Below are 24,913 nucleotides of genomic sequence, written 5' to 3' on the forward strand. Positions count from 1 at the left end.
GTTTCTGGAACTTCAGTGAGGAACGTATCCCCCACTCCATAGCAGTATCTGCAAGATTGGTACAGTCCAGTCTATGCAGAAACCTGTAAAAGTTCCCCAACTCCCAAAACTGCCTACTAGCTTTTATTATTCTAACTGGTTAAAAGGCAGCCTTTTTCAGCATTTCAAATGATAAAAAGTTGGTAGGCAGTTTTTTGAGCTGGGTTGGACAACTTTATGGGATTCCATAAAATTAACTTCCCAGGTATTTTTGATCATGTGGTTGCACAGCTACTATTCTTTAGCCCTATGGTTGCTGACTTTCTATCACACCTTGGTGTGAAATTAACAAAGATTCATGTGGAGTTGACAGCCAGAGGCACACAGATAAAAGTGCCGCAGAATTAGCATGTGATCTTTTGGGGGCGGGAAGGGTTTCAGAGTTAACAATAACATATTTGCAGGTAAGTTATTTACATTGTGAAGATATGTACTGTATTAGGAAAGCTGAGATATCCATTATTTTCTTCCATATATTTCCAATAGGGTTGCCAGGTGTCCGGTTTTCAACTGTAACACCCAGTTGAAAAGGGACCCTGGCGGCTCCAGTCAGCACTGCTGACCTGGCCATTAAAAGTCTGGTTGCAGGGGTTGGCAGGCTCCCTACCTGGCTCCGCACAGCTGCCAGGAAGGGTGATAAGTCCCTGCAGCCGTAGGTGCAGGGGTGGCCAGGGAGACTCCTTGTGCTTCCCCCACCCTGAGCGCTGGCTCTGCAGCTCCTGTTGGCCAGGAATTGCATCCTGACCCCTGCATTTCTGGCTCCAGCCAGAGCCCGCACCCCAACTCCTTTCCTCAGCCCAGTGAAAATGAGCGAGCGCATGAGGGTAGGTGAGAGCGAGCGACAGAGGGAGTGGGGAGTGAGTGAGCAGGGGCAGGGACTCGTAGAAGGGGCAGGACAGGGCCTCGGGGCAGGGGCTGGGCAAGGGTGTTTGGTGTTTTGTGCAATTTGAAAGTTTGGCAATCCTAATTTTCAGGTTTGTATTAAATTCTGAGATACGATTTCTTTGTTTGATATAGTGCCCACTGAATGTGCTGTTTACAAGCATTGCTTTGAGTTCCTCTCCTCTCATTTCATGCTGGATCCCCTCCAATCTGGTTTCTATACTCTCCACTCCACTGACACTGTTCTGTCCAAGGTTTCCAGCGACTCTTTACTGGCTAAATTTCAAGCCCTCTGCTCCTTCATCCTTGGCCTCTGGCTGCATTTGACACTGATTGACAATCCTTGCCTTCTCAAAATCTTGCCCTTCCTTGTTTTCCATGACACCATCTTCTCCTGATTCCATTTCTTTTCCTTTCCCACTGTCCTTAGTTTTCCTCCCAGATCATCTTCAAGCTGATAATTTGGAAGTCATCTTCAATGCCTCCTTTTTTCTAACTGTGTCTAGGTTTTCCCATTTTGCCTCTAACGTTTTTGCGGTCTGATCATTTATTTCTATCCACACAGCTAAAGCTTGTAAGCTAAGGCTTTCTATTTGGCCTGTGTTGACTACTGCATCCTCCTCATCCCTGGACTCTCTGACATGTACATTACCCTACCTTTACTTCATCTCCCTTGCCTTTCACTCTCCTGTGTGGCAAGCATGTATTGTATTGGTGCTAGAGAAACAATTCCAGCAGTTGATTTAGGATGGATATGTCCAAGGCATAATTGACTGGGTTTTTTTCAGTTGTCAGAAATAAGTCTTTTTTTTTTAATTGAAGCTTGTATAATATCCACAGCAAATTCGAATGCACTGATACTTTTAAATAAAAAGGGAAAATATCCATAGGGTACAATCATAAAATATAATTTCGTAAGAACATAAGAATGGCCATAATGGGTCTGACCAAAGGTCCATCTGGCCCAGTATCCTGTTTTCCGACAGTGGCCTATGCCAGGTGCCCCAGGGAATGAACAGAACAGGTAATCATCAAGTGATCCATCCCCCGTCGCCCATTCCCAGTTTCTGGCAAACAGAGGCTAGGGACACCATCCCTACCCATTCTGGCTAATAGTCATTGATGCACCTATACTCCATGAACATATGTAGTTCTTTTTTGAACCCTCTCCATGAACTTATCTAGTCATTATTTCTGGTCATTAGGATTTGCCTTTGAATCTGATTTCCCCTCAAAGCAGAGTGTCACTATATTTTTTACAAGATGAATAAGTTAGTAAAGAGGGTTTGGCACTTTTACTGTTGCACATATTTGGGGTTCTATCGAAATATGCCTCATACTGAGCTAAATCAGTGGCAACAGTTGTCAAAATATTTGGTTGGATTTTTAACACTGTTAGCAAGTTTAGGATGTACTTTGAGTGGCTCATTTCTGTCCTCTAATGGTGTAATCCTGAGACATGCTGAGCACTAAAATATTGACAAACAATTCAGGAACCAACCCTACAAATGCTCTGTGTGTACAGAGCTCCCGTGGGAATCAGCAAAGAAGAATCTTTACAGGATCAGCCCCTTAATCTTTGACAAGGAGAGAAACTTGAACAATTGTTGGATAATTTACATAGAAGTTAGTGAGATGCTTCAGCCAAATTCTGCTCCCACTGAAGTTAATGAGAATTTGGCCTAAAATTTAATTTAACTTATCCATTTGCAAAGTCCAGGCGATTTATACCCCCAAAACCAGAACTTAATTTTCTAATTAAAAAAAGTTCAATACCAACCCTTGTGCTCATAAGTATCCCTACAGTAACAACCTATAGCGTGTATATGATGGAGATGGAAAAATTCAGTAAGGAAATATATTTTCCTTCCAAGTTTTCCAGGACTCCTCATAAGCAGTGAGTCAGATATGATTATGAGAAAATCTTGTGTCTCTTCAAATAGTGCTGTGTAAATTGTCCAACACAAATTAAAAATACAGCCAGATAGGCTACCTGAGGATGGCACAATTCAAGCAGACCAACTCCAACTGTCAAATGAACATCCTGGATTCTGGGGAGGGAATTATGATTTAATTTGAAACCATAGGAAAACTGGTGGGTTCAGGTGCGTTTCTTTGAGTTTTCAGGTTTGCTCGAGCTCAGAGGGGCATGAATCCATAATGAACTAAACTCCTCCCCAACATGCATCTGCTCCCCTGTGATACAAAACCATCAGGCTTCAGAGTGCTGCTTTAAAACCAAAACACTAATGTTTAAAAGGAAGTTGAACTGTGTTCATGATAGGATTCAGATGCCAACTCTCAACATTAGCCTTAAAGTAAAGAGGACTTGATGCTGCAGTGACTGAGGGAAGTACTGAGAAGTGGAGAACTAGAACAGTGGCAGCGATTAGAAGAGATCCGGTTTCAGTGCACTGAAGGAGCTGATGGGTAAAAAATCCTAGTTGGTGTTGGGGGTAGAGATGCTGGGGAAGAACTTTCTCTCCACAGTCAGAGATGAGTTTGGGATCTGGAGGCAGCCACATTGCAGTAGTTAAAGTAGAATGAAACAGAAGGAGGAATTCTCGCTGCTCCAGCCAAATAGGAAATGCTCATTGCAACACACCTGGGGCAGAGGGGGAGTTCCCCTTTAGTATAGGAAAGGGTGCTGCACTCCCTTCTGGTCCCCCTCACTTGAACCTCTGCAGGTGTGTCTTTCTAATGGGTGGAGTCAATGGAGAATGTATGTGTGACGTTGCACTCCATACGATTTTATGAAAATATGCTAATGAGTGTGAATATAATGTAACTGGATTATGCTTCATGCAAAAGGTCTCTTGTAAGGTATCTTTACAAAGCTTATAATCTACTGAGTGTGGTCATCCTATTTGTATAAATGTATCATTCTTGTATCTGAAACTCGAAATATGAAATATAACTCTGAGATCCTATTGTAATTATGCAAAGTGTGGGCCATTAATGGTGGTTTGGAATCTTGATGGCTCCCATCAACTAGGACAATTGATTGTAGATGGCTCTGTTTACTGCAAGCCTTCCTGTGAGTCAGGCTGGGAAGAATGAAGGATTGGAGTCTCACAAGAAATGTGACCACATCACCTGGTACTGGAATCCACCTTAAACCTAGGGCTTTTCCATTTAGAAGGAGGGATGGGGATCCAAAGAGACAAAAGATTCCCGCCTTGTGCCAAAGCTATATAAGGGAGTAGAACAGAACAAAAGGGGCTGCAGTCATGAGAAATCCCCTAGCTACACCCTGAGCTGGAACAAGGACTGTACCAGGGGAAAGGATTGGGCCCAGACTAGGAAGGCATCCAGTCTGTGAAAGCAGCTTATTGAAACATCTCTGAGGGTGAGATTTTATCTGTATTCAGTTTTCTACTGTATTAGGCTTAGACTTGTGTGTTTAATTTTATTTTGTTTGGTAATTTACTTTGTTCTGTCTGTTATTACTTGGAACCACTCAAATCCTACTTTTTGTATTTAATCACTTTATAATTATTAATTAACCCAGAGTATGTATTAATACCTGGGGGAGCTCTATTAATGTTATAGAGGGAGAACAATTTATGAGTTTATCCTGTATAAGCTTTATACCGGGTAAAACGGATTTATTTGGGGTCTGGACCCCATTGGGAGCTGGGTATTTGAGTGCTGGAGACAGGAGCACTTCTTAAGCTGTTTTCAGTTAAGCCTGCAGCTTGTGGGGGACGTGATTCAGACTTGGATCTGTGTTTGCAGCAGGGAAGCGTGTCTGGCTCAAACAAGGCAAGGTACTGAAGTCCCAGGCTGGCAGGGAAAACAGGCTCAGAGGTAGTCTCAGCACATCAGGTAGGAGTCCCAAGGGGGTTTCTGTGATCCAACCCATCGCGGTGTGTGCTGGGTGGAAGAGGGGAGAATACTACAGAAGCTGCTCTCTACTCCATTTCTCTCATTCACTGTCATCTCAGACACACACATAGTACAACTGTGTTGCTAGCCTTGAAAGGCTTCATTATGGTTCTGTGATAACAGATACAGGTACTTCCCCATCCCTTTTTGTTTTGAATAAGGGACTCTAACTTGGACAGTCCTATACGTGCTGGTGTCCCATTTCTCAGACATTGCAAATTTTCTCTGACAAGTGAAAACTAAAGAGGAGGGTTGGATTGTGAAAATTTATTCAAGGCATTAATCTCTGTGGTTAGGGGGAAAAAAGTCATAAATGAGAAGGAAGAGTTGCATTACAGATTGGTAAAATGTGTTATTTAATTCATGTTGTAAAAGGCTGGTTGTAACTAGGAAGTATAGTATGTGCAACAACAAAAATAGAGGCTAGGGAGAAAACTATGTTTTTACACAAGGGCACAGATTTCTCTCAATCGTAAGATAATTATATGGCCCCCATCACTGTGGAATCTAAGCGCCTCCCAGCGTATTTGTTAAGTTGTGAAGAACTATTATCACTATTTTACAGATGGGAAACTGAGGCACAGAGAGACTCATAGACTCTAAGGTCAGAAGGGACCATTATGATCATCTAGTCTGACCTCCCGCATGATGCGGGCCACAAAACCTGACTCACCCACTCCTGGAAGAATTCTCTCCCTTGACTTAGCTGTAGAACTCCCAAATCATTATTTAAAGACTTCTAGTCGCTCAGTGTGTGACACTGACTTGCCCAATGTCACACAGGATACGTATGATAGAGCAGGGACTTGAAGCAATGTCTTCCACAACCTAGGCTGGAACTCTAACCGCTGACTAGCATCATTCATCTCTATACATATCTACAGGGTATTGGCCCTGCCATACACCTTTTCCTTAATCCTGACGATTCATTCATTTTTCAGAGAACCATTCTAACCTTTTATTTGATCCTAGATAATGTCAAAATAATTGTATATGAAATCTTTAATTGAAAAGTTTTGGACTTCTCTCACTTTAAAGCATGGGTTAAGTTATTGTCTGTTGTATCCTCTCCAAATTTTGGTGAAAATTTCCCAGGAAAGGTTATTGAGAGAACAACTGAATATGAAGACATCTGTCTTCATACATTTTCTATGGCAGTTTTTATTTAAATATCTGTTGGCTGAGGCTGCATGTGTGGATGAAAGGTGCAGTATAGTGCTAAATAGTAATTATTACCTAGTCATCAGCTGCTATCTAAAGTTTTTCAACTTGTTGGAAATGAATAAGGAATCAGGGACTATACAGTATGTACCATAAAATCCTAATAGCAGTGTCCATATTTAAAAAAAAAAATCCTTTCGTTGATTTGCAGTAGTATGATTTCTATGACTCTTTCATACTGTGGGACATTCAGTCTAAAAGCAAGATATGCGAGAAAGGTATCTGGCAAGAGGAGATAACATAAATTTAATTCTAACATTGCTATTGTTCTTGACTACATTCTGATTGGCCAGCTAGATGGACAAAAATCTTTAGTCACATCTATATCTCTCTGAATAACCATTGTGAAGAAGAGCAATCCAGGGTCACCATACTTTAAACACTGCCAGTCAGCTCTCGAGAGAGAGACTAGATATGTTGGAATCACCTGTCAAGAAGAAATGTGGCTAACTGTACGAAAGAAACACTTTTCATTTGATAAAAACAAAATTCCATTTAGTATATTCTTTGTTTTAACTTTTAGGTCTTCCTTAAGATTGTTTGTTAAAGCAAGAAAATTTGTATGTTACGTTTCCTCTCTAAATAGCTGGCGAGATCAATACATTAGCTTGCAGTTCAAGTGTTACTGCTCCCCGCTATTCAGAAAAGAAACATCATGCATTACAGCAACAATTTTTTTTTTTTTTTCAAAATAGGTCACAGTGCAGATTGGACTAAGATTAAAATAACTGTAGGCAACTACTTTTAATATGAGTGATTCAACACCTGGTCTGTTTTTTTGAAGACATCTCTGCACTAAGCTTACAGAGTTTTAGGTACAGTATATAATACTCAAGGAGTCAAATACATCACTGCTTTAACATCACTGAAATTATAACATTGTGAGAAATTAGCGGCCTATGTTGGTTTAAATAATAGCAATATATATGTTGGTTTAAATAATAGCAATATATAAATGATGCCCATGCTCTTGTCATGCAAATACATTACTGCAATTATACAGTTACACTAACTTAGCAAGTTTTTAAGGACTTACTGATAACAAGTCCATCATGCTTTCATTTTTATTCCACTATTTTCTTTTGTATTCCACTCTTTCATTCTTTTTTTTTTCTGAAAGCTACCTCTTCTGAGTAGTCCAGATGCCAAACGAAAGCACTTGAGACAAATGTTTAGTAACTGTTCAAAATGCTTCAGCTGATGCAATTGTCCCTAGCATTCATTAGAATCTTGTTGAGGTGAGACAAGAACTGGAGGTATTAAGAGAAATTCACACACTTAGCATTAAGGACACATTAATATTTTGGAAATAAACTTGTTGTTCTTGGTATCCCACAGATGGTACTAGACAGGAGGAAGTGGAAGGTGAACTTAGTGAAGAAGAACACTGGTTTGGAAACTCTTCAGAGACTCCATCGGAAGCATCATATGGAGAAGTCCAGGAAAACTTCAAGTTATCTCTTGAGGATAGAATCCAGGCGCAGTCCACTTCCCCGGATACTTCTCTGGGAAGTGCAACTCCTAGCAGCAACACGCTGGAGCTGATAGCTATTGAAAATGAGACTTTAAGAGACACATTACAGAGCAAAGAACACCTTTCTCCTGATGTGTCGTCTTTGTGTGAAGATGAATCTCCTGGCCCAAATAAGCCACTGAGCAGTAACCTGAGAAGGCTTCTGGAGGCCGGTTCTCTCAAGCTGGACACTGCTGTTACAGTCAATGGCAAGGTCGAGTCCCCTGTAAATGTTGGTTCAAATCTCTCCTTTTCTCCACCTTCTCATCATGCCCAGCAGCTAAGTGTTCTTGCCAGAAAGCTTGCTGAGAAACAGGAACAAAATGACCAATACAATGCAAGTAATCGGTTTATATGGAATCAAGGTAAGTGGTTGCCAAACTCAACCACCACCTGTGGTTTGTCCCCAGATTCAGCTATCCTGAAATTGAAAGCCGCAGCCAATGCAGTTCTTCAGGACAAATCACTTTCAAGGACTGAAGATACTATAAGATTTGAATCCTTTTCTTCACCTTTTAATTCTCAGTCTGCCAGCTCAACCTTAGCAGCTTTATCAAAGAAAGTTAGTGAAAGAAGCATGACTCCTGGGCAGGACCACCCACCTCCAGCCAGTTCTTTCCTTTCCCTGGCCTCAATGACCTCCTCAGCTGCCCTACTCAAGGAGGTGGCTGCAAGGGCTGCAGGCAGCCTGTTGGCTGAGAAGAAAAAGTCACTAGTTGCAGAGGATCCCCTGCAGATTTCAGAGATGAAGCAAGAGAAAGTAACTCCACCACAGTCTTTGGAATTATTGCTACTTCCAGTCCCTAAAGGAAGAATTTCTAAGCCCACTAATACAGGTACGGACCCTTATCTTAACCATCAAGTAAGGCATGTTTGTTTTGCTCTAGATTTATTTAACTCTTCTTCCCTGGTCTGGTTTGTATTGTTTCCACCTATTATGAAAATAAGAACAAAATAAACAATAGGATAGCTTTTAAACTACCATTTGAAGATCAAACCTTCACAAATGTTTCCATATTTGAAAGGTAATGAGTGTACAGTTCAATACATTTTTTTTTTTATTCCATACAAATGTATTTTTTCCTCACCAAGTTCAGAATAGGTCCACACAAGAAATATTTAATGGGGAAGATGAAAGAATCCCTGTCAGGGAGCTCGTGGTATCAGGGAACATGTACAAAACCAGTGCTTTTGAAATATTGGACAAGGGAGAATTTTCCCTCCTGCTGTCTCTGTCACAAATGGACTTTTGTATAATCGCTTACTACCCTGTCCTAATTTACCGGAGTATATTATTATGTTGCCACTTTTCATTAAAATTTTCTGCAGAACCACGAACAAATCTCTCATGTTCATTCTTTCACAATTCTTTGTCATAAAAAAATAGAAGAAAATGAACTGCTTTTTCCTAATTCTGCTCAACAAAACCCGCTTTATACTTCTTGGCCCACCCCCTCCCTCTTCCTCTCCTAGTTCTGTCAGCATTCTAAGATATAGGCCTATTGCAAACTGTACTGCTAACAAAAGAAATCAGGAAAGAATGTGGGGAATTACATTATTTCAATTATCCAAATGAGCAATATTTTCTTGTACATACTGACATTTCTTTTTTAAAAAATTGTATGCATCACATGTTCATGTTTCCATGGAATTTAGGTGTTATCTTGCTAACAAGGAAATTCTGATTAATAGGATGAGGAAGCTGGTCAAAAGCCTTCACAAGATAAAAAGCTTGGGTGTTAGTTTGTTAGGGATTGTCTACATGGCAAAGTTTTAGCAGTATAGTAAAACTGATATAGTTTTTTGGACACTTTTATTCCTGCATAAAAGAGGTTTTTTTCAGGTAAGTTTATGTTACTTCGGAAGGGGTTTACATTAAATTATACTAGTGTAAATGTATTGATTTAAATTCACACCTTAATGTTATAGTGGTATAACTTTCTCACATAGACAAGCCTTTAAAGAGAGGGGATAGCAAGGATTCGGTTAAATTTAATATAATACACCATTCCAAAAATGTTAATATTATCTGCTTATTTACTGCATGTGCAAAAAGCGTTCACATGATTTGTTACTTGATAAGAAAGAGTAATGCAGAAGAGAAACTTTTTTATTGTAGTAAAATCCAACTTCTATATGTTTGGCTAACGAATTGTGAATTGTGGAATCTTATCTGTACACCTTGAAAAAGAGGAGTGCAGTCTAAGTCTATATGCAGTGCTGACAATTCATAATCTGGCTGTGATGCAGTGAAATCTCTAGTGTCTACTCTGCTTAAGACACAGGAATGCTGAAAGGCTATTGGGAGCATGTTACCTCAGGGCCTTGGTAATCATGAAACAATCATTTTCCTTTGCTTTATATATAAAAAAATATGATCAGTTTATATGTACTGGGCCTTCACCAACCTCAGTTGGCATCCAAACAAACTTTATCATGATAGATTAATAACAAAGATATTTGTTGAATTCTAGCTCCCGTTCTGACATGTTCATTAGTTTTTGACTGGAAAGGAATTAACCAAATGAAAATAAGGGAACAAGAAAAGCTATGAGATAGGGTATTTGGATTCTGAAGGAATTTGGTTCTCTGAAATCATTCTTTCTGCTGTAGAGACGTACAACTTGCAGAAAGAGGTCACTGTTGTGTGACTTTTGAGCAGTAGACATTACAGTACTCCTCTAAAATACTGAGTTGGGCACTTGATCATGTATATTTGCTATGAAAATAAATGTCACACATTCCTTTGATTCTTTTTGCAGCCATGGTTTTATGGAAGTAATTCTTTTTGCAGCCACGTTTTTATGGCACTGAAACCATAATATGATATTTCATTTTATAAAGTTTTGTCTGTTTGTGTGGGCCTTCTCTTGAGGACATGCTTGTGTTGCCAGTAAAATAAACATATTTTCCCTGAAGGCACTGATTGGAAGATTTTGCCATATATTTTATAGTTGAAGAAAGTCTGCTTCCAGTTATTATGAGTCAGCGTCTTTCATCAGCAATGAAGATATCCGTGATAGCCAATGGTCACTGAGATCAACTACTAGATATTGAAAAAAATAAGGAGGCAGTAAAGGGGGAAATATGCTTGTAAAAAAAAAAAAAGGCACTCTTATCAGGCCTACAGCATGAATTAAGCTCTGAGTTCATAAACTTTTTTTAGTACATAAGGAGCAATAGCACATCAGATTGTAGTCTTGTCAGAGCTCATGTGCTAACCTTAGTTAGGCCTGATCATTACTTGGATGGGAGATGCTCAGTAAAGCTCAGATGGTTCAGGAAGAGACTGAAGTGGGACCCACTAAATCACTGTATCAGCAGTGTTATGAAACATTTTAAAGTTGGTATTGTTGTCTTTTGGATGAAATGTAAAATGAAGTCCTGACCTATGTTCCCTCTAAAGTGCATGCATGCGCAGTCACGCAGGAAGCCACCAAGGGCTGTGCACTTAGCAGAGTCGCGCAGTGCACACTGCACTGAGGGGCGTGGCCACAGGTGGGCCTGGAAGATGGCAGTGGGGAGAGGTGGGAAATAGGGAGTATGTGGAGGCAGTGGGGTGAGGTGGAGGGAGGTGATGGGGGAGCTTGGGGCATGCTGGGCTGCGGAGGGGCCAGACACCTCTCCCTCCCAGCTGCGTGGCTGCTGCAGCGGGGCTAGACGCCTTCCCCCTGCCAAGCCCCGGGGCTGCTGCGGTGGGGTGAGGCTCCTCTTCCCTAGCCCCGGAGCTGCTGTGGCGGGGCAAGGTGCCTCTCCTCCCCCCACCTACCCCACAGCTCTTGTGCTGCTGTGGGGGGAGAGGGCTGTGGGGAGTCCTCTCTCCCCGCTACACTCCTGGGGCAGCCTGCACCCTGAGCCGGAGCCCTCACCCCCTGCACTCCAACCCTCTGCCCCAGCCCTGAGCCCCCTCCCACACTCCGAAACCCTCAGTCCCACCCCTGCTACACATAAACTCTATACTGGTGCACATAACAAAATTCATTCCACACATGGATGGGAAAATTAGAGGGAACATTGGCCCTGACTCCCTGTTTAAGATCCCATGCCACTTTTGCAAGAATATGAGTGTTAGCCCCTATGCCTAGATCAAATTCCTATTTGAGCAATAAACACTTTGCATGGAACACGTACAACAGTCTTCCTGATTTTCAGTTGGATTCAGTGAGTCTGATTCTCCTCTCACATCAGTTTTACAGTCATGTAGCTCCATAGAATTAATTGGAGTTGTTCCTGATTTTACATCAGTATAAGTGAGAGGTGACACCGGCCCAGTATTCTTTGCTTCTTATGCTAAAGCATTGTGTAGTGTTATAAGCAACTCTTGTGTTCCACCCCAGAAATGGCTGCATTGTTGTGGTGGATCACACAATTCCTGTATGTTAGGAATTCTCATTGTTAACAGCGGAGTTTTACTCGCTCACTCCAGTTCTGGGTTTGGCCTAAAGTAATGTGCAAAATTGCTGGTAAGCCACCTTGTTTATAGACCTATTATTAATGGGTTAGAAAATAGGTGATAGAACATGCTACGTTTATTTCTGATTCCCTTCTGATGATAACCAGTTGCTGAAAAGGAGACATGATAGAAAGAAATGACTTGATAAGTAAAAAATGCTACTAATATATATTTCTGTAGTTTGTCTCTTACCTTTTATAAAGAAATAAGGAAAGACATGAAAAAAGTGAAACACTAGCAATTATAGTGTTGGTTTCCGCTGACTTTTCAAAGATGCAATGACTGAGCAATTTAATAATATATTGAGTGTGATAGAAATTCTACTCATGAAGTTTCTGAAGCTGCAAAACACACATTGAAAATATACTCTTTCTCTCAGGCTTGTTGATTAGGTCAGAAGGACTATGTAATCAGATGAATTATATTTTTGTCTCCTACCAGCTAGTAGGAATTATACTGAAACATATTACAAAATCATTCTGGAGGTTTTATTAGTTGGTTTCCAATCACAGGAAATGTTAAATTTCATGAATTCTTGCAGGTAGAAAATAGCTGATGAATACATTAGATAATGACCTGAAATAGTCTGGAAATAATTCCAAATAGCAGGATAGACACTACTAACTTCTGGATTTTCAGAAATAATCAAACTGCCTTTTAGCAATCATAAAAATTGTCTTCTAATTTAATGACAACACTACAAACTTCCTCGTAATGGGCAGAGGCATTTGTAGTGAGATGTCAGAATGTTTCATTGTGTCACGTCAACAACAAAGAATCTCCCTTACCCTTCGCCTGGTGATTATTCCATACTTAGTAGATAAATTATATTTGCTTGACAAATACAAACATCTTTCCTGGGCCTTGGTTGCCATTCCCTCTTACAATGGACAATACTGTGCAAAACAGTGTCCGAATGTCTAGAAAAAGGCAGTAGGTTTAATGCACTAGCAAACAGAGAAACAGGATAGAAGAAGAAAAATATCCCATGACCCTAAGACCACCTGACGACTGAAGTGGCAGCAGCATCTGCTTGAGCCATAAGTAAACAAGTTCAACAGCAGGGATTCTGAAATCACTCTGGCCTTGAGCGTGTTAGGTTTATGACGCCAGCATGGTTTTTGATTAAGAAGTGTGAATTCTGTATTTAATATCTTCTTTTTTCATTATCCATCAAATACTGGAATTCATCACTTTTAAAATCAAGAGTTAAGCATTTTTCCCTGATCAAGCTGATAGTAGATAGGAAATTTGGCTACCGAATGATGTTTGTGAGAAGTACAGGGCCAGGTGAGGAAGAGTAGCATCACCTACTGGCTATCCAATGAGTTTTTGAGACTTCAACTTGATAAATGAATCTTAAATTACAGCTCTTAAGAGGGAGCATAACTAGATTAGGGAGGTTTGAATATGGAAGAAGAGGAATTGAAACTTTTGGTGGGTGTTGGTGTTTAACCAGTACTGTGTCTGTCTTTGCAGATGAAAATCTAAAGTTGTAAAATGATATTTGGGTATGTTTGAGGGGAAAGTATTCAACCAGTCAGTGGCTGTAAAGGACCTTCTCTTTTTCTTTTCTCCGTCCACTAAGCCTCAGAAGAAGAAGGAGGAAAACCTTTTCAGTGTCCAATCTGTGGGTTGGTTATAAAGAGGAAGAGTTACTGGAAACGACACATGGTGATTCATACAGGTTTAAAAAGTCATCAGTGCCCACTCTGTCCATTTCGCTGTGCACGCAAGGACAATCTCAAATCACACATGAAGGTAAGGGCAGTGTTTACTGACAATGAAGAGACTGGCTCAGTGAGCAAAAATATATAGAAAAGAAACTATCTGGTTAAAAAATCACAGAATTAAAAAAAAAAAAAAACTCATTTCCATACCTGTGCTACTAATAACATCTTATTAAAAATGAAAGCACAAAAAGTTTTAGATTTTAAAATTTCAGTTTGTTTGCCTTTTGGTATAATTTGGGCAATGAAAACAGACTGGTCAGTTTCACCTTCCGGCTCTCCTTTATGGGCACTACAATGCTGTAAAGTTTGGTTTGCAGGCATTTCAGGGGAATGTTCAAAACCAAAACAATAACTGTTTTCACTGTAATATGCTTTTGTAAAGAATGTTTTTATTAACTTTAGGTTTTATTTATTATACACAACTTATATTTCAAGCCTAACCTACCTGAAGATTAAATATACATGTTAAACTGGCAAAAATGAACAAATTCAACAAAGAAATTTAATGGAAAGGCAGTAAAGTGCTGCAGGGGTTAAAGAATATGGTGTGATGGTTCTTGTGTACCATAATGTGTGCTTCAATGCATGGACACCGGTGAAGTGAATGTTGGTGAATGAAGATGAATGGTGAAGTGAAGATGGGCTTTGGCTCATCTAGTCTCTATATAAAATTACTGAACAGAACCGCTAAGTTTCCTTCATTGGCATACTTGACCTGTTATAGTAGCAGTACAATTTTTTGTTTGTCTGAATTATTTGTTTGTAGTTATTAACACAGATAAATATGTTTAAAGTACACAGGGAAATATTGGGCTTTTAGGCATGATATGTTACAGCATTTGTTACGTTAAAACGTTTTAGAACACTGGGCCAGATTCTGATCTCACTTACACCAGAACAACTATTTACTTAAGTGGAGTCATCTTGATTTACACTTGTCATGGTTACAGGGCTAGCTGCACCTCTCTTCCCTCTCCAATCTCTGAGTGCACCGCCTCAGGTCTCCGACCTTGTGCCTTTACATCTCCTGAAGTGGAACCAGGCAATTCTCCCACTCTTAGACAGGGTCCTGGGCTACAGTACCCTGTGTATCGATTGTGCTTACCTGGCAGGTCTAACCGGATTCAGTACCTGTAGTTCTTTGGGAGTCAGTGACCAGTGGTAAATACAGTGACCAGACAGCCTTCTCAAACAAAAATATTCTTTAATCTTAAGAGTAGAAACAAAGCATAGCATGAGAGAGAGAAAAAAGGGGATTTTAAACAATAAACAGCCTATATGCAGATCTGTCTTACCTAGAGGCTTGTCAGCCCTTCTTAAAAACCCTAGGCAGGCCTCTCTTTACGGTCTCCTGCAAACAATTCTCCCTTCCCTAGAGAGAGTCACTTTTAATCCCTCTGAGAAGTCCTATGTTTCAGTTTCTGGGGCCTTTAGGTTCTCCTTTGTTTACCAGATGGATCCCCTGTTTTGACAAGCTCTTCTGGTGAATTTAGCCAAGGGTCAGAGGTAGGACATCAAAGTGAATGAATGGTTCTTGCACTGTCTCTTAATTGTTGGTTGCTGGATGGCTATTTGAAGCCATGCTACTCTTTCCTACCTACGGGGTATCAGCCTCTCCTTGAATTATCTCTGTCTTCATACAGTAAAGTCCCTTACAACAATCAGACAAATATACAGATCATATAGTATTCTATGCAATAATGTGGTGATGATTTTATGGAAACTTTTCTGTAACACAGATTAAAAACATTAAACTGTCCAATAGCCATTTTTCAAAATTTGTCTTCAACAAAAATTTTCAAAGTAACAAAAAATACCAAGGAATTAATTAGGTAAAGCAGAGTCCTCAAAAGAAATCTGATAGCACCAAAAATTATTTTTAGTTGCTCTACTATATATTGAGAAACAGTGTTTAACCAAGTCAAGCTATGCATGAGCAGAAAAATTGCAATTACATTGACAACTAGTATGCCAGTTTTATCCCAATGTCAGTTAAAACAATGTTTTTATAAATCCATAAAAGCAAAATTGTAATAGAAATTACAACTGATCCTAGCTGTGTGCACCTTTATGATACAAACCCTAGCTTGTGACAGTATCACAACTGAGAGTTGCAGGGTTTATATAGGTTATATTGTCTTAAAATGCTTTCAGAACAAATCGATAAGCAGTACAGTAAAGGACTTATGAATGCAAGGAGTATATTTAAATTCTTGATCATAACCATTGAGACAAGTATTTATATTTCTGTGTGGTGGGTTAGGAATGAAATAAAAAACAAACCCTGAATTAGAATTTTTATAAATATGATTAACCCTACCACCACCACCACTATATGCACACACTTTTCTCCAGCGCTAGCAACATTTTGAAGAAGACTTGGTTACATCATTGCTTTCTCTAATATGTTTACATGTGAGAAGCGTCCATACTGCCAAACCAAGGGCCACTTAGATATAAAATTACTTTAGTTCATAATGACGGTAGAGCAGGGGTGGGCAAACTATGGCCTGTGGGCTGGATCCCGCCCGAGGGATTGCCACCCCCGTGGCACTACGGGCTAAGGCAGGCTCCCTGCCTGCCCTGGCCCCACACTACTCCCAGAAGCGGCCGGCACCACGTCCCTGCGGCCCTTTGGGGGGGGGACGGACTGGGGGGGACAGAGGGCTCCATGCTCTGTCCTCACCTGTGGGTACCTCCTCCGTAGCTCCCATTGGTTGGGAACGGGGAACTGTGGCCAATGGGAGCTTCGGGGGAAGGTACCTGCAGGCAAGGGCAGTGCACAGAGCCCTCTGCCCCTCCTCCCCCAGGGGCTGCAGGGACGTGGTGCTGGCTGCTTCTGGAAGCGGCACAGAGCCAGAGTAGACAGGGAGCCTGCCTTAGCCCTGCTGCGTGCTGCTGCCACCCCTGAGCCGCTCAAGGTGGGTGGCGCTGGGCTGGAGCCTGAACCCTTGCCTTGAGCCCCCTCCCACACACCGCACTTCCTCCTGCACCCGAGCCCCCTTCCACACTCTACACCCCTCCTGCACCTCAACCCCCTGCCCTGAGCCCCCAACCCTCTGCCTTGATCCCCCTGCCGCACCCCTCCTGCACCTCAACCCCCTGCTGCACTCCACACCCCTCCCTGCACCCCAGTCCCCTGCCCTGAGCCCCCTTGTACACCCTTCACCCCTCCTGCACTTCAACCCCTTGCCCTGAGCCCCTTCCTGCTTACCGCACCCACTCTCGCACCCCGCACTCCCTCCCACACCCCAACCCCCTGCCCCAGCCCTACATTCATGGCCCTGCATGCAAATTCCTCACCCAGATGTGGCCCTCAAGCCAAAAAGTTTGCCCACCCCTGCACTAGAGGGTGGTGTTGAGTAGCCACTAATCTGCCCTGAGGCTGGTCTCATGGATAGTCCCACAAGGTCTCACTCTGACACCCCTTCTGCTCATGTGTGTGTGAGGTCTTTGTGTTCAGATGTGATTCAAAGTGTTGATAGTGATCTTTAAAATCCTTTATGGCTCAAATAACTTGTATCTGTAAGCCTGTATTTTCCCCCCATTTCACCATAATGTGTGAGATCAACTGACATATACTTGAACAAAGTGTTCCCAGATTTAAACCTCTGCAGGTTGGTGACAGAGTATTCTGAATGGAGGGGCCCTCAACTCTGTCATTAATCCCTCCTTTGTTCTAACAGAGTCTGCATATCAGTATGAAGTAAAAGTCCATTGGTTTTCTCTTTATTTTAAGTGGGTGAGTATAGGGACATTGTGTTAAGTTTACTCCTGGTTTGTAGGATGAAGTGTATCTACTAGGGATTAATATTGATTAACTTGGTGGGGATTTAAAAAAAAACAATGTTCATACACCCTGAGTCAATTGTAAGAGATGAGATTTTATACATGAATCAACAAGTAAAATAAACTGGAGCAAATTACAGCCCCCTTATCCATGATATAGAAGTGAGGCCTGCAGACTGCAAATATCAGCACTCAAGACCGTGTGATGTCACAGGTCAAAATGGACCATTACATAGTGGGAACTATGGCCTTCACTGGTCACACCACCCTATTAGAGATAAGGGCATACAAGGATTGTATGGGCCACATTCGGTCTCACAATGGTCACTTTGGCAGTCTCTGGTTTACGGGTACATTCAAATGATCAGAATTACGTAAAAGAGTTTGGAAAATATTTTCTGTTGATAGTACAGTGACATTGGGGCTTGAGATATATTTATATATATTCTCTTTTGAGTAGGCCCCTGGTAACAATGTGGTGCATCAGGGAGGACAAAATCAAGATGAATCCAAAATGCAGGTGTGGCTGGTAAGGGGGATAGAGAATATAATGTTTGATAAAGTCACTGGCACCCTGCCAGAATGACATGAGTTTTCTTTGGTGACGGGGTAAGCTGATGACAAAAGAGGCACAGATTTATTTTACCACAATAGAAAATGTTTCCTTAACCCTCTCTATTTAAAAAAAAAAAAAAAAAAGTGTTTCCAAAAACAAAAGTACATAGACATAAAATACGAACAAAAAACTAAAAACAAAACCAAAAGAAAAATTACATAGATAAGGGTAAAACAAAAACTAAAGCTGTTAATCAGAGGCACAGTATACTTTCTCTTGCTGGAGATTTCACAGCCTTTCAGTGTCCTATCATTCCTCTGAAACTACTTTATCTTACTCTGGCAGATAGGAGTCTCTCCTCTTTATCCTACACAAACTGTTGCCACTATCCACACCCATTGAGTCTACTATAAATTCAGGCTAAATCCCTGGCTGCAGCCGAGATTGTATGCCATCTCCAGGGCCTGTGGTTTCTAGAACAAAAGAATGACTCAAAAATGAAGTCTGTAATGGAATGGATTTGTTTGTCAATCTGCACCATCTGCTCAGACAGGATTCCATCAAAATCCAACCCTTTTTTGTATAAGTGTGTTGAGAGATTTGTGTCGTGTTTTATGTTCAGTAGAGCAGGATGGCAGACAGGATTGTTCAAAGCATTAATCTATTGCAGTCTTCACCCACGGTCATCAAAATCTAGGAGCCTTTTCTTAATTTTGTTTCTTATGGCAGCATAGCCTTGAGTCACACTACCTTTACCCTCCTCTAGAATTCTAGATGTTGTGCACCTCGGGAATCTGAGTTTTGATTTTTATTAGTGACTTGTAGGTGTTTGCTTAGGGCATCTTTTTGCCTTTTCATTTCTTAGAAAATGAGTTTTGATAGCTTTATGTTAACTGTCATGACAATGAGTTTGGACCAGAATACAACATTGCAAGGAGCAGAGCACTTCTGGTGTCTTGACTCCAGCTATACAACATGTAACTACAGGGTACTGGTCTGATTCTAACCCTGACCGTGTTCAGCTTTATACCTACCCTTTTGATAAAGTTTTATCCAAGGATCCCTTTCCACCACCAACTTGCAACTGGAGGCAAGGAAGTGAAAGGCAGGAAGGAAAAATACCCACAGGTGCCTTTTATAAACAAGGGAGGCTGTGAGAATATTGTCATTTAGGGCACACACATTTTTTTGTTTAATAGTTGTATGACATGTGGATTCCATAATGATACCCATAGAAAAAACCTAAAATAGATTCAGTACAGAAATGTACACTAAAACTAGTTTTATTCACCTGGGATGGGACAAAAATCATTCATAACCCAAAGTTTCAGTCCTTATGCTTGGAAGGCCTATCAGGCCTGCTCCCAGGAACTCAGGACTCATTTCTGGTACTACAACATGATTTAAACTGGTGCTACACCTGTGGAAAGTGATGTTGACTCGCATAAGGATGGAACAAAGAGGATTCTGAAGAGAAAAAAAAAGGCAACAAAAATGATAGTTTGTGACCCCTTTTCAGTCTGGGTTTAATATACAACTGGAATTTATTTTCCTAATTTAAAAAAGATTATGTACTTATTTGGAAATGGCAAAAAATAACATAAGGGAGAGTGATAATCTGGGAATAAAATCTCAGTTTTTTCAATTTCCCCTGGTAGGTAGGTTTGGATGAAATTCACCTCAGAACACTGCTGCAGGCTTCAGGCACCCGGCTTCCGGCCACTCCATATCTATGGAGCATGCGCATGCTAAGACACAGCTTCCTGCTCCTCTTCCAACGCTACTTGCAGAGGGGTTGGTTAAGATCACAAAGTTATGTTTCAGAAGAGCAACGGGGTATCCGCTTAGGGATTTAAGAATAAGCATATGGCCAAAAATAAGTATGTGTCTATATAACAATACAAGAACCTTAAAGCAAAAATAGGGGTGAACTCGATTGCCTAGCAGTTGAAGTGTACCTTGACACAATTGACATAGCAAGCATTGCTGAATCACTGTGGAATAACAAACAACAAGAATCTGTATTGCATGGGTATAAACCAGTGGCTCTCAAACTTTTTTTTACTGGTGACCCCTTTCACATAGCAAAGCTCTGAGTTGCAACCCCCCCTTATAAATTAAGAACACTTTTTTTATATATTTAACACCATTATAAATGCTGGAGGCAAAGCAGGGTTTGGGGTGGAGGTTGACAGCTTGCGACCCCCCCCCATGTAATAACCTTGTGACCCCCACAGGGGTCCCAACGCCCAGTTTGAGAATCCCTGGTATAAACTATTCAGAAAACATAAATTAGTTTGCAGGGATAAGTAGAATTATACCCAATCAAAGATTCTGTGTGAAGAGGACAATACTGTGGAATCTGTAAAAATCCCATGCCATAGGAATACAAATATATTATCCTCCTGATTTAGAAAACGGATACTGAATGCACAACATTGAGGAATAGCAAAGCAGCAGCTAAGTCTATTATAATAATAATGGGTGACTTCAAAGATCTGTATATAAACTGGTCAATTTTCTCATTAGGACAAGGTAAAAAGAAGAAATTTGACACTTCAAATTATTGTTTTTCTGGAACAGCTCATCCTAGAGCACTCATGGGGAGAGGCTATTCTCAGTTCAACTCCTCTGTATTATTTAGACTAATTAAGAGTGTAAGTTCAACGTCCTTAGGGGAGGGATCGTACCAAAGCTAGCATCAGGGAGTTTAGACTTGAAATTAGACGAAGGTTTCTAACCATCAGAGGAGTGAAATTCTGGAATAGCCTTCCAAAGGAGCAGTGGAGGCAAAAGACATATCTGGCTTCAAGACTAAGCTTGATAAGTTTATAGAAGGGATGGTATGATGGGATAGCCTAATTCTGGCAATTAATTGATCTTTGACTATTAGCGGTAAACATGCCCAATGGCCTGTGATGGGACACTAGATAGGGTGGGATCTGAGTTACTACAGAGAATTCTTTCCTGCGTTTCTGGCTGGTGAGTCTTGCCCACATGCTCAGGGTTTAGCTGATCACCATATTTGGGGTCGGGAAGGAATTTTCCTCCAGGCAGATTGGCAGAGGCCCTGGGGGTTTTTCGCCTTCCTCTGCAGCGTGGGGCACAGGTCACTTGCTGGAGGATTCTCTGTACCTTGAAGTCTTTAAACCACAAATTGAGGACTTCAATAGCTCAGACATAGGTCAGGGGTTTGTTACAGGAGTGGTGGGTGAGATTCTGTGGCCTGTGTTGTGCCGGAGGTTAGACTAGAAGATCATAATGGTCCCTTCTGACTTCAAAGTCTATGAGTCTATAGTGCAATAGGGTTGGCATTCACCTCTCGTGAGTGCCCCCTCTGGTTAGGTGTGTCCACAGTCTTTAAACCAGTTCCGGCCCTGGTATGGGGCCATATCCCCAGGGCTTCCTCCCTGGAGACAATACCTTCCTGCGGCCCTCCCCTACTTAGTCTCCGCAGCCAGCCAGGTGCTCCTTCATTGCTCCCCTGGTCCCTGCTAGCAAGCTGCCTTTAGCTCAGTCTTGGCAGTCAGCCAGGAGCCTGTCCCTGTCCCCACTTAGCTGTCCATGATCGTGCTGCTTTTCCAGCCAAGCACACAGTCCTTCCTTCTCCAGCTCCAAGCCACTTCTAACTTCTATGTTCTGCAGCTCCTTTTATATGGTCCTCCTGGGCCTTGATTGGCTGCTTCCCCTGCAGCCACTCTAGCCTGCTTGGAGGACCTCTCCACTGCTCCATTCCTGTAAGTAAGTAAAGAGCATAAACTATTGACAGCTAAATTGTCAGATAGTAAGTAGGAGGTCAGAAATAAAAATGTTTTTTGTTTATTTACTCTTTAAATTCTAAGTGTATTAGACTCAGGACGTCTGAGAGAATTGGTGGGTCCACTTGACTGCCAAGAAGTTAAGGGAACAATTAAGGAGGATAATGATGTTTCACAGAAACTAAAGGTTGTCTTTGCATCAGAATTCATCACATTGGGAAGATACTGCAGAGCTACTCTTTACAAGTAATAAAGGTGAGACACTGTCAGAGGTTGAGGTGCCAAAAAAAGTAGTTCAGGAACAAGTAGGTAAATGTATAGAACAATGAGTGACCTATACCAGGTAATGTACACCCAAAAGTTCTGAAGGAATTTAAAAATAAAGTGACCAAGCTGCTGAGAAAAATGACACTTATTAAAATCAGCCAGTAGATTGAAAGATTGCAAATCTTGAACCTGTCTTTAAAAAAGACACAAGGGGTTGATCCTGTAAATCACAGACCAATACAAGGGAAACTGGTTAAAATGACAAAAATAGAATAGAACACCTTGTATAACACGATATGATAGGGGTACATGGCTTCTGTAAAGGAAAATCATATTCTCATATTCTGGGAAACTTTGAGTGTGTCATCAAAATAATGGATAAAGGAGATTCAGTTGAGATAATTAATTTGGCCTTTAAAAAGCCTTTGGCAAAGTCCCTCACCAAGAGGCTGTCAAGAAAATTAAGTAGTTGTGGAGTGAGGGGTAAACTACTATCCCAGATTAGAAATTGGTTAAGAGACAGTCAAACAACAGTTAGGAATATATTAATCTGTGAAGTATGACAAGAGGTTAACTGCAGATTTCTCTATACTAGGACTAGTATTGTTTGATCTATTTAGTAATGGTCTAGAAAAAGGAGTGAATAGTGAACTGGCAAAATTGCAGATGACGCAACATTACTTAGGAGAGTCAAGACGAGGAGGAATTGAGAAGATCTTGAGAAGGCCTAAAAAAGCTAGGTGATTAGTCAGCACAATGGCAAAGGAAATTATTGTTGATAAATGCAAGGGCATGCTTATTAGAAGGAACAGTTTAAACTAGTCATGCACATTCAGGAAAAATACCTGAGTAGCACTGTAGATAGCTGAATGAAAACATCTTCTCATTGTGCAGTAGTGGTTAAAAGAGCAAACAAAATGTTTGAATGTATGTAGAATGGGACAGCAATAATACTGAAAATACTATAATGCCATTCTATAAATAGATGGCACGCTCTCTCCTGTAATTCTGTATTCAATTCTGCTCAATCAAAAAGCTATATTAGAGACACAAGAGTTTCAAAAACAGGCAACAAAATGATTAGCAGCATGGTAAGAACTTCCTATGAAGAAAGGAACTGAAAATCATTTAATTGCTTAGATTAGAGAGGAGGTGACAAGATTGAAGTAATGAATGTGATGGAGAAGGTAAATTGAACTTCTTTTTATTCTTTCTTGTAATATGAGAACAAGAGGACACTGAATTCACCTGCCAGAAACAAATTTAAAACTGATGAAAAGGAAATATTTTAATCCCCACCTAATTGGGACCAATTCTGCAAACACGCACAAGCTAAAGTTTAAGTGAGTAGATCCATTGAAGTCAATGGGACTACTAGCATGCTTCAGGTTAATTGATGCAAAAGTCATTTCAGGCTCAGGGTCTGAGCCTTTATAACCCATTGTCATAGGATCTCATTTCAGACCAAGAACACTGCAGCATTAAAACAAAGACAAGGAGAACATCCACAGTTATATTAAATAGGATAAAAAATAAGGTCCTCATGCTCCAAGGCATAAGCTGAAAAGGATTTAGGAAGAAACTTGCACTATAGGCAGGTTATATTATAGCTATCCACTACAGGGTTTATTGCTTCTCCTTGTGAAACGTCTGGAAGTAGTCATTATCAGAGAGAGGAGACTGGACAACTGTAGATGGACCATCCAATATGTCAATAACTAAGTTCTTTCCTGCAGTCCAGGACCAGGAAGTGAATGACAGTTAAAATCCCTTTAAATGAAGATGATCTTTTTCTGTTTTTATCAGTATTTATATTTTCAAACCAATTTATTTATTGGAATTTTTAAAATACTACTATAGGCGTGCTAGTCAGTGCTCTGGAAACTTGTTTCATCCATTTCCTGTGGTTTAAACAGGAATCCCTGAATTTGGATCCAGTGAGCAAGAATTTTTCCTTTTTTTTAATTTATTGTATAATCTGCAAAATTGTAACCTAACGAGCATTTTGTTTCAAAATAAAGCAAGTCCTGGTCAGCTTGGTGATGTTGCTGTTGTGACCTGTCACAAGAGAAATCCAAAACAGACAGACCCGTCACCTCTCTCTGAACTCTGGAAAGTGCACAGGTGGCATTCTGAGCCCCTGGGAAAAGAAACTGGGCTTCCACACAAACTTTGCCACCTGACAGCAGCAGTGACTTTGACAGCCTTCAAAAAGAGTCATATTTATGACATGGGTCCTCTGGCAGAAGTGGTTAAATGTGGGTGCAGGGAGACATTGATTGGTGGGGATCCTAAAGATGCAGCTTGGCACACAGGAATTTAGTGGGTGTAGGAGATAAAGTTGCCATGCTGAAGGAGCTTGCAACTGTTAGTACATCTCAGTGTCTCCTGATAAAGAAAAAAGTCACTTCTATATCACAGTATTTCCAGTAGTACAGATAACTAATTTTGTTGGTGTTTTCATTACAAATTCTTATGATTTATGATATATTATACAAATGTTCTGCTGTAAGCGGGGGTTGTTTTAAAACCCAATTTGGGTGCTATAAGGACTGGGTTTCAGCATTAGCTCTTAATATCTTAGTTTTTGTTAGCTGCAACTTTTAACATCTTAAAATTATTTTTGGCTGTAAATAACACATTTCTATCACATTGAGAATGTCATTCTGTAAACTCGGTGCAGCAAGGATTATCTCGTACTCAGTGTTTGTGCAGCACATACACAATGAGGCCTGATCCTGTTTGGGGCATTTGGGTGCTGCTGCAGTATAAATCTTAGCAGCGTCAATGAAATGTACTTTCACTGAATGCAGA

At 40.8% G+C, this 24,913-nt stretch overlaps 1 protein-coding gene across 2 annotated transcripts in view; it reads left to right on the top strand.

Annotated features, from left to right (window-relative positions):
* Positions 1–24,913, top strand: part of ZNF827 (zinc finger protein 827) — a 154,824-nt gene that overhangs the window by 18,221 nt on the left and 111,690 nt on the right. For both annotated transcript variants that reach the window (XR_008445079.1, XM_054029807.1), the window contains exons 2-3: positions 7,369–8,379; positions 13,585–13,757. Coding sequence is in view for 1 of the 2 variants with exons in the window: in XM_054029807.1 (XP_053885782.1) it covers positions 7,369–8,379; positions 13,585–13,757 (1,184 nt within the window). In the remaining variant the exon portion in view is untranslated. The remainder of the gene's footprint in view (positions 1–7,368; positions 8,380–13,584; positions 13,758–24,913) is intronic.

The sequence above is a fragment of the Malaclemys terrapin genome, chromosome 5 (assembly GCF_027887155.1).
Source record: "Malaclemys terrapin pileata isolate rMalTer1 chromosome 5, rMalTer1.hap1, whole genome shotgun sequence".
In the NCBI taxonomy this organism is placed as follows: Eukaryota; Metazoa; Chordata; order Testudines; family Emydidae; genus Malaclemys; species Malaclemys terrapin.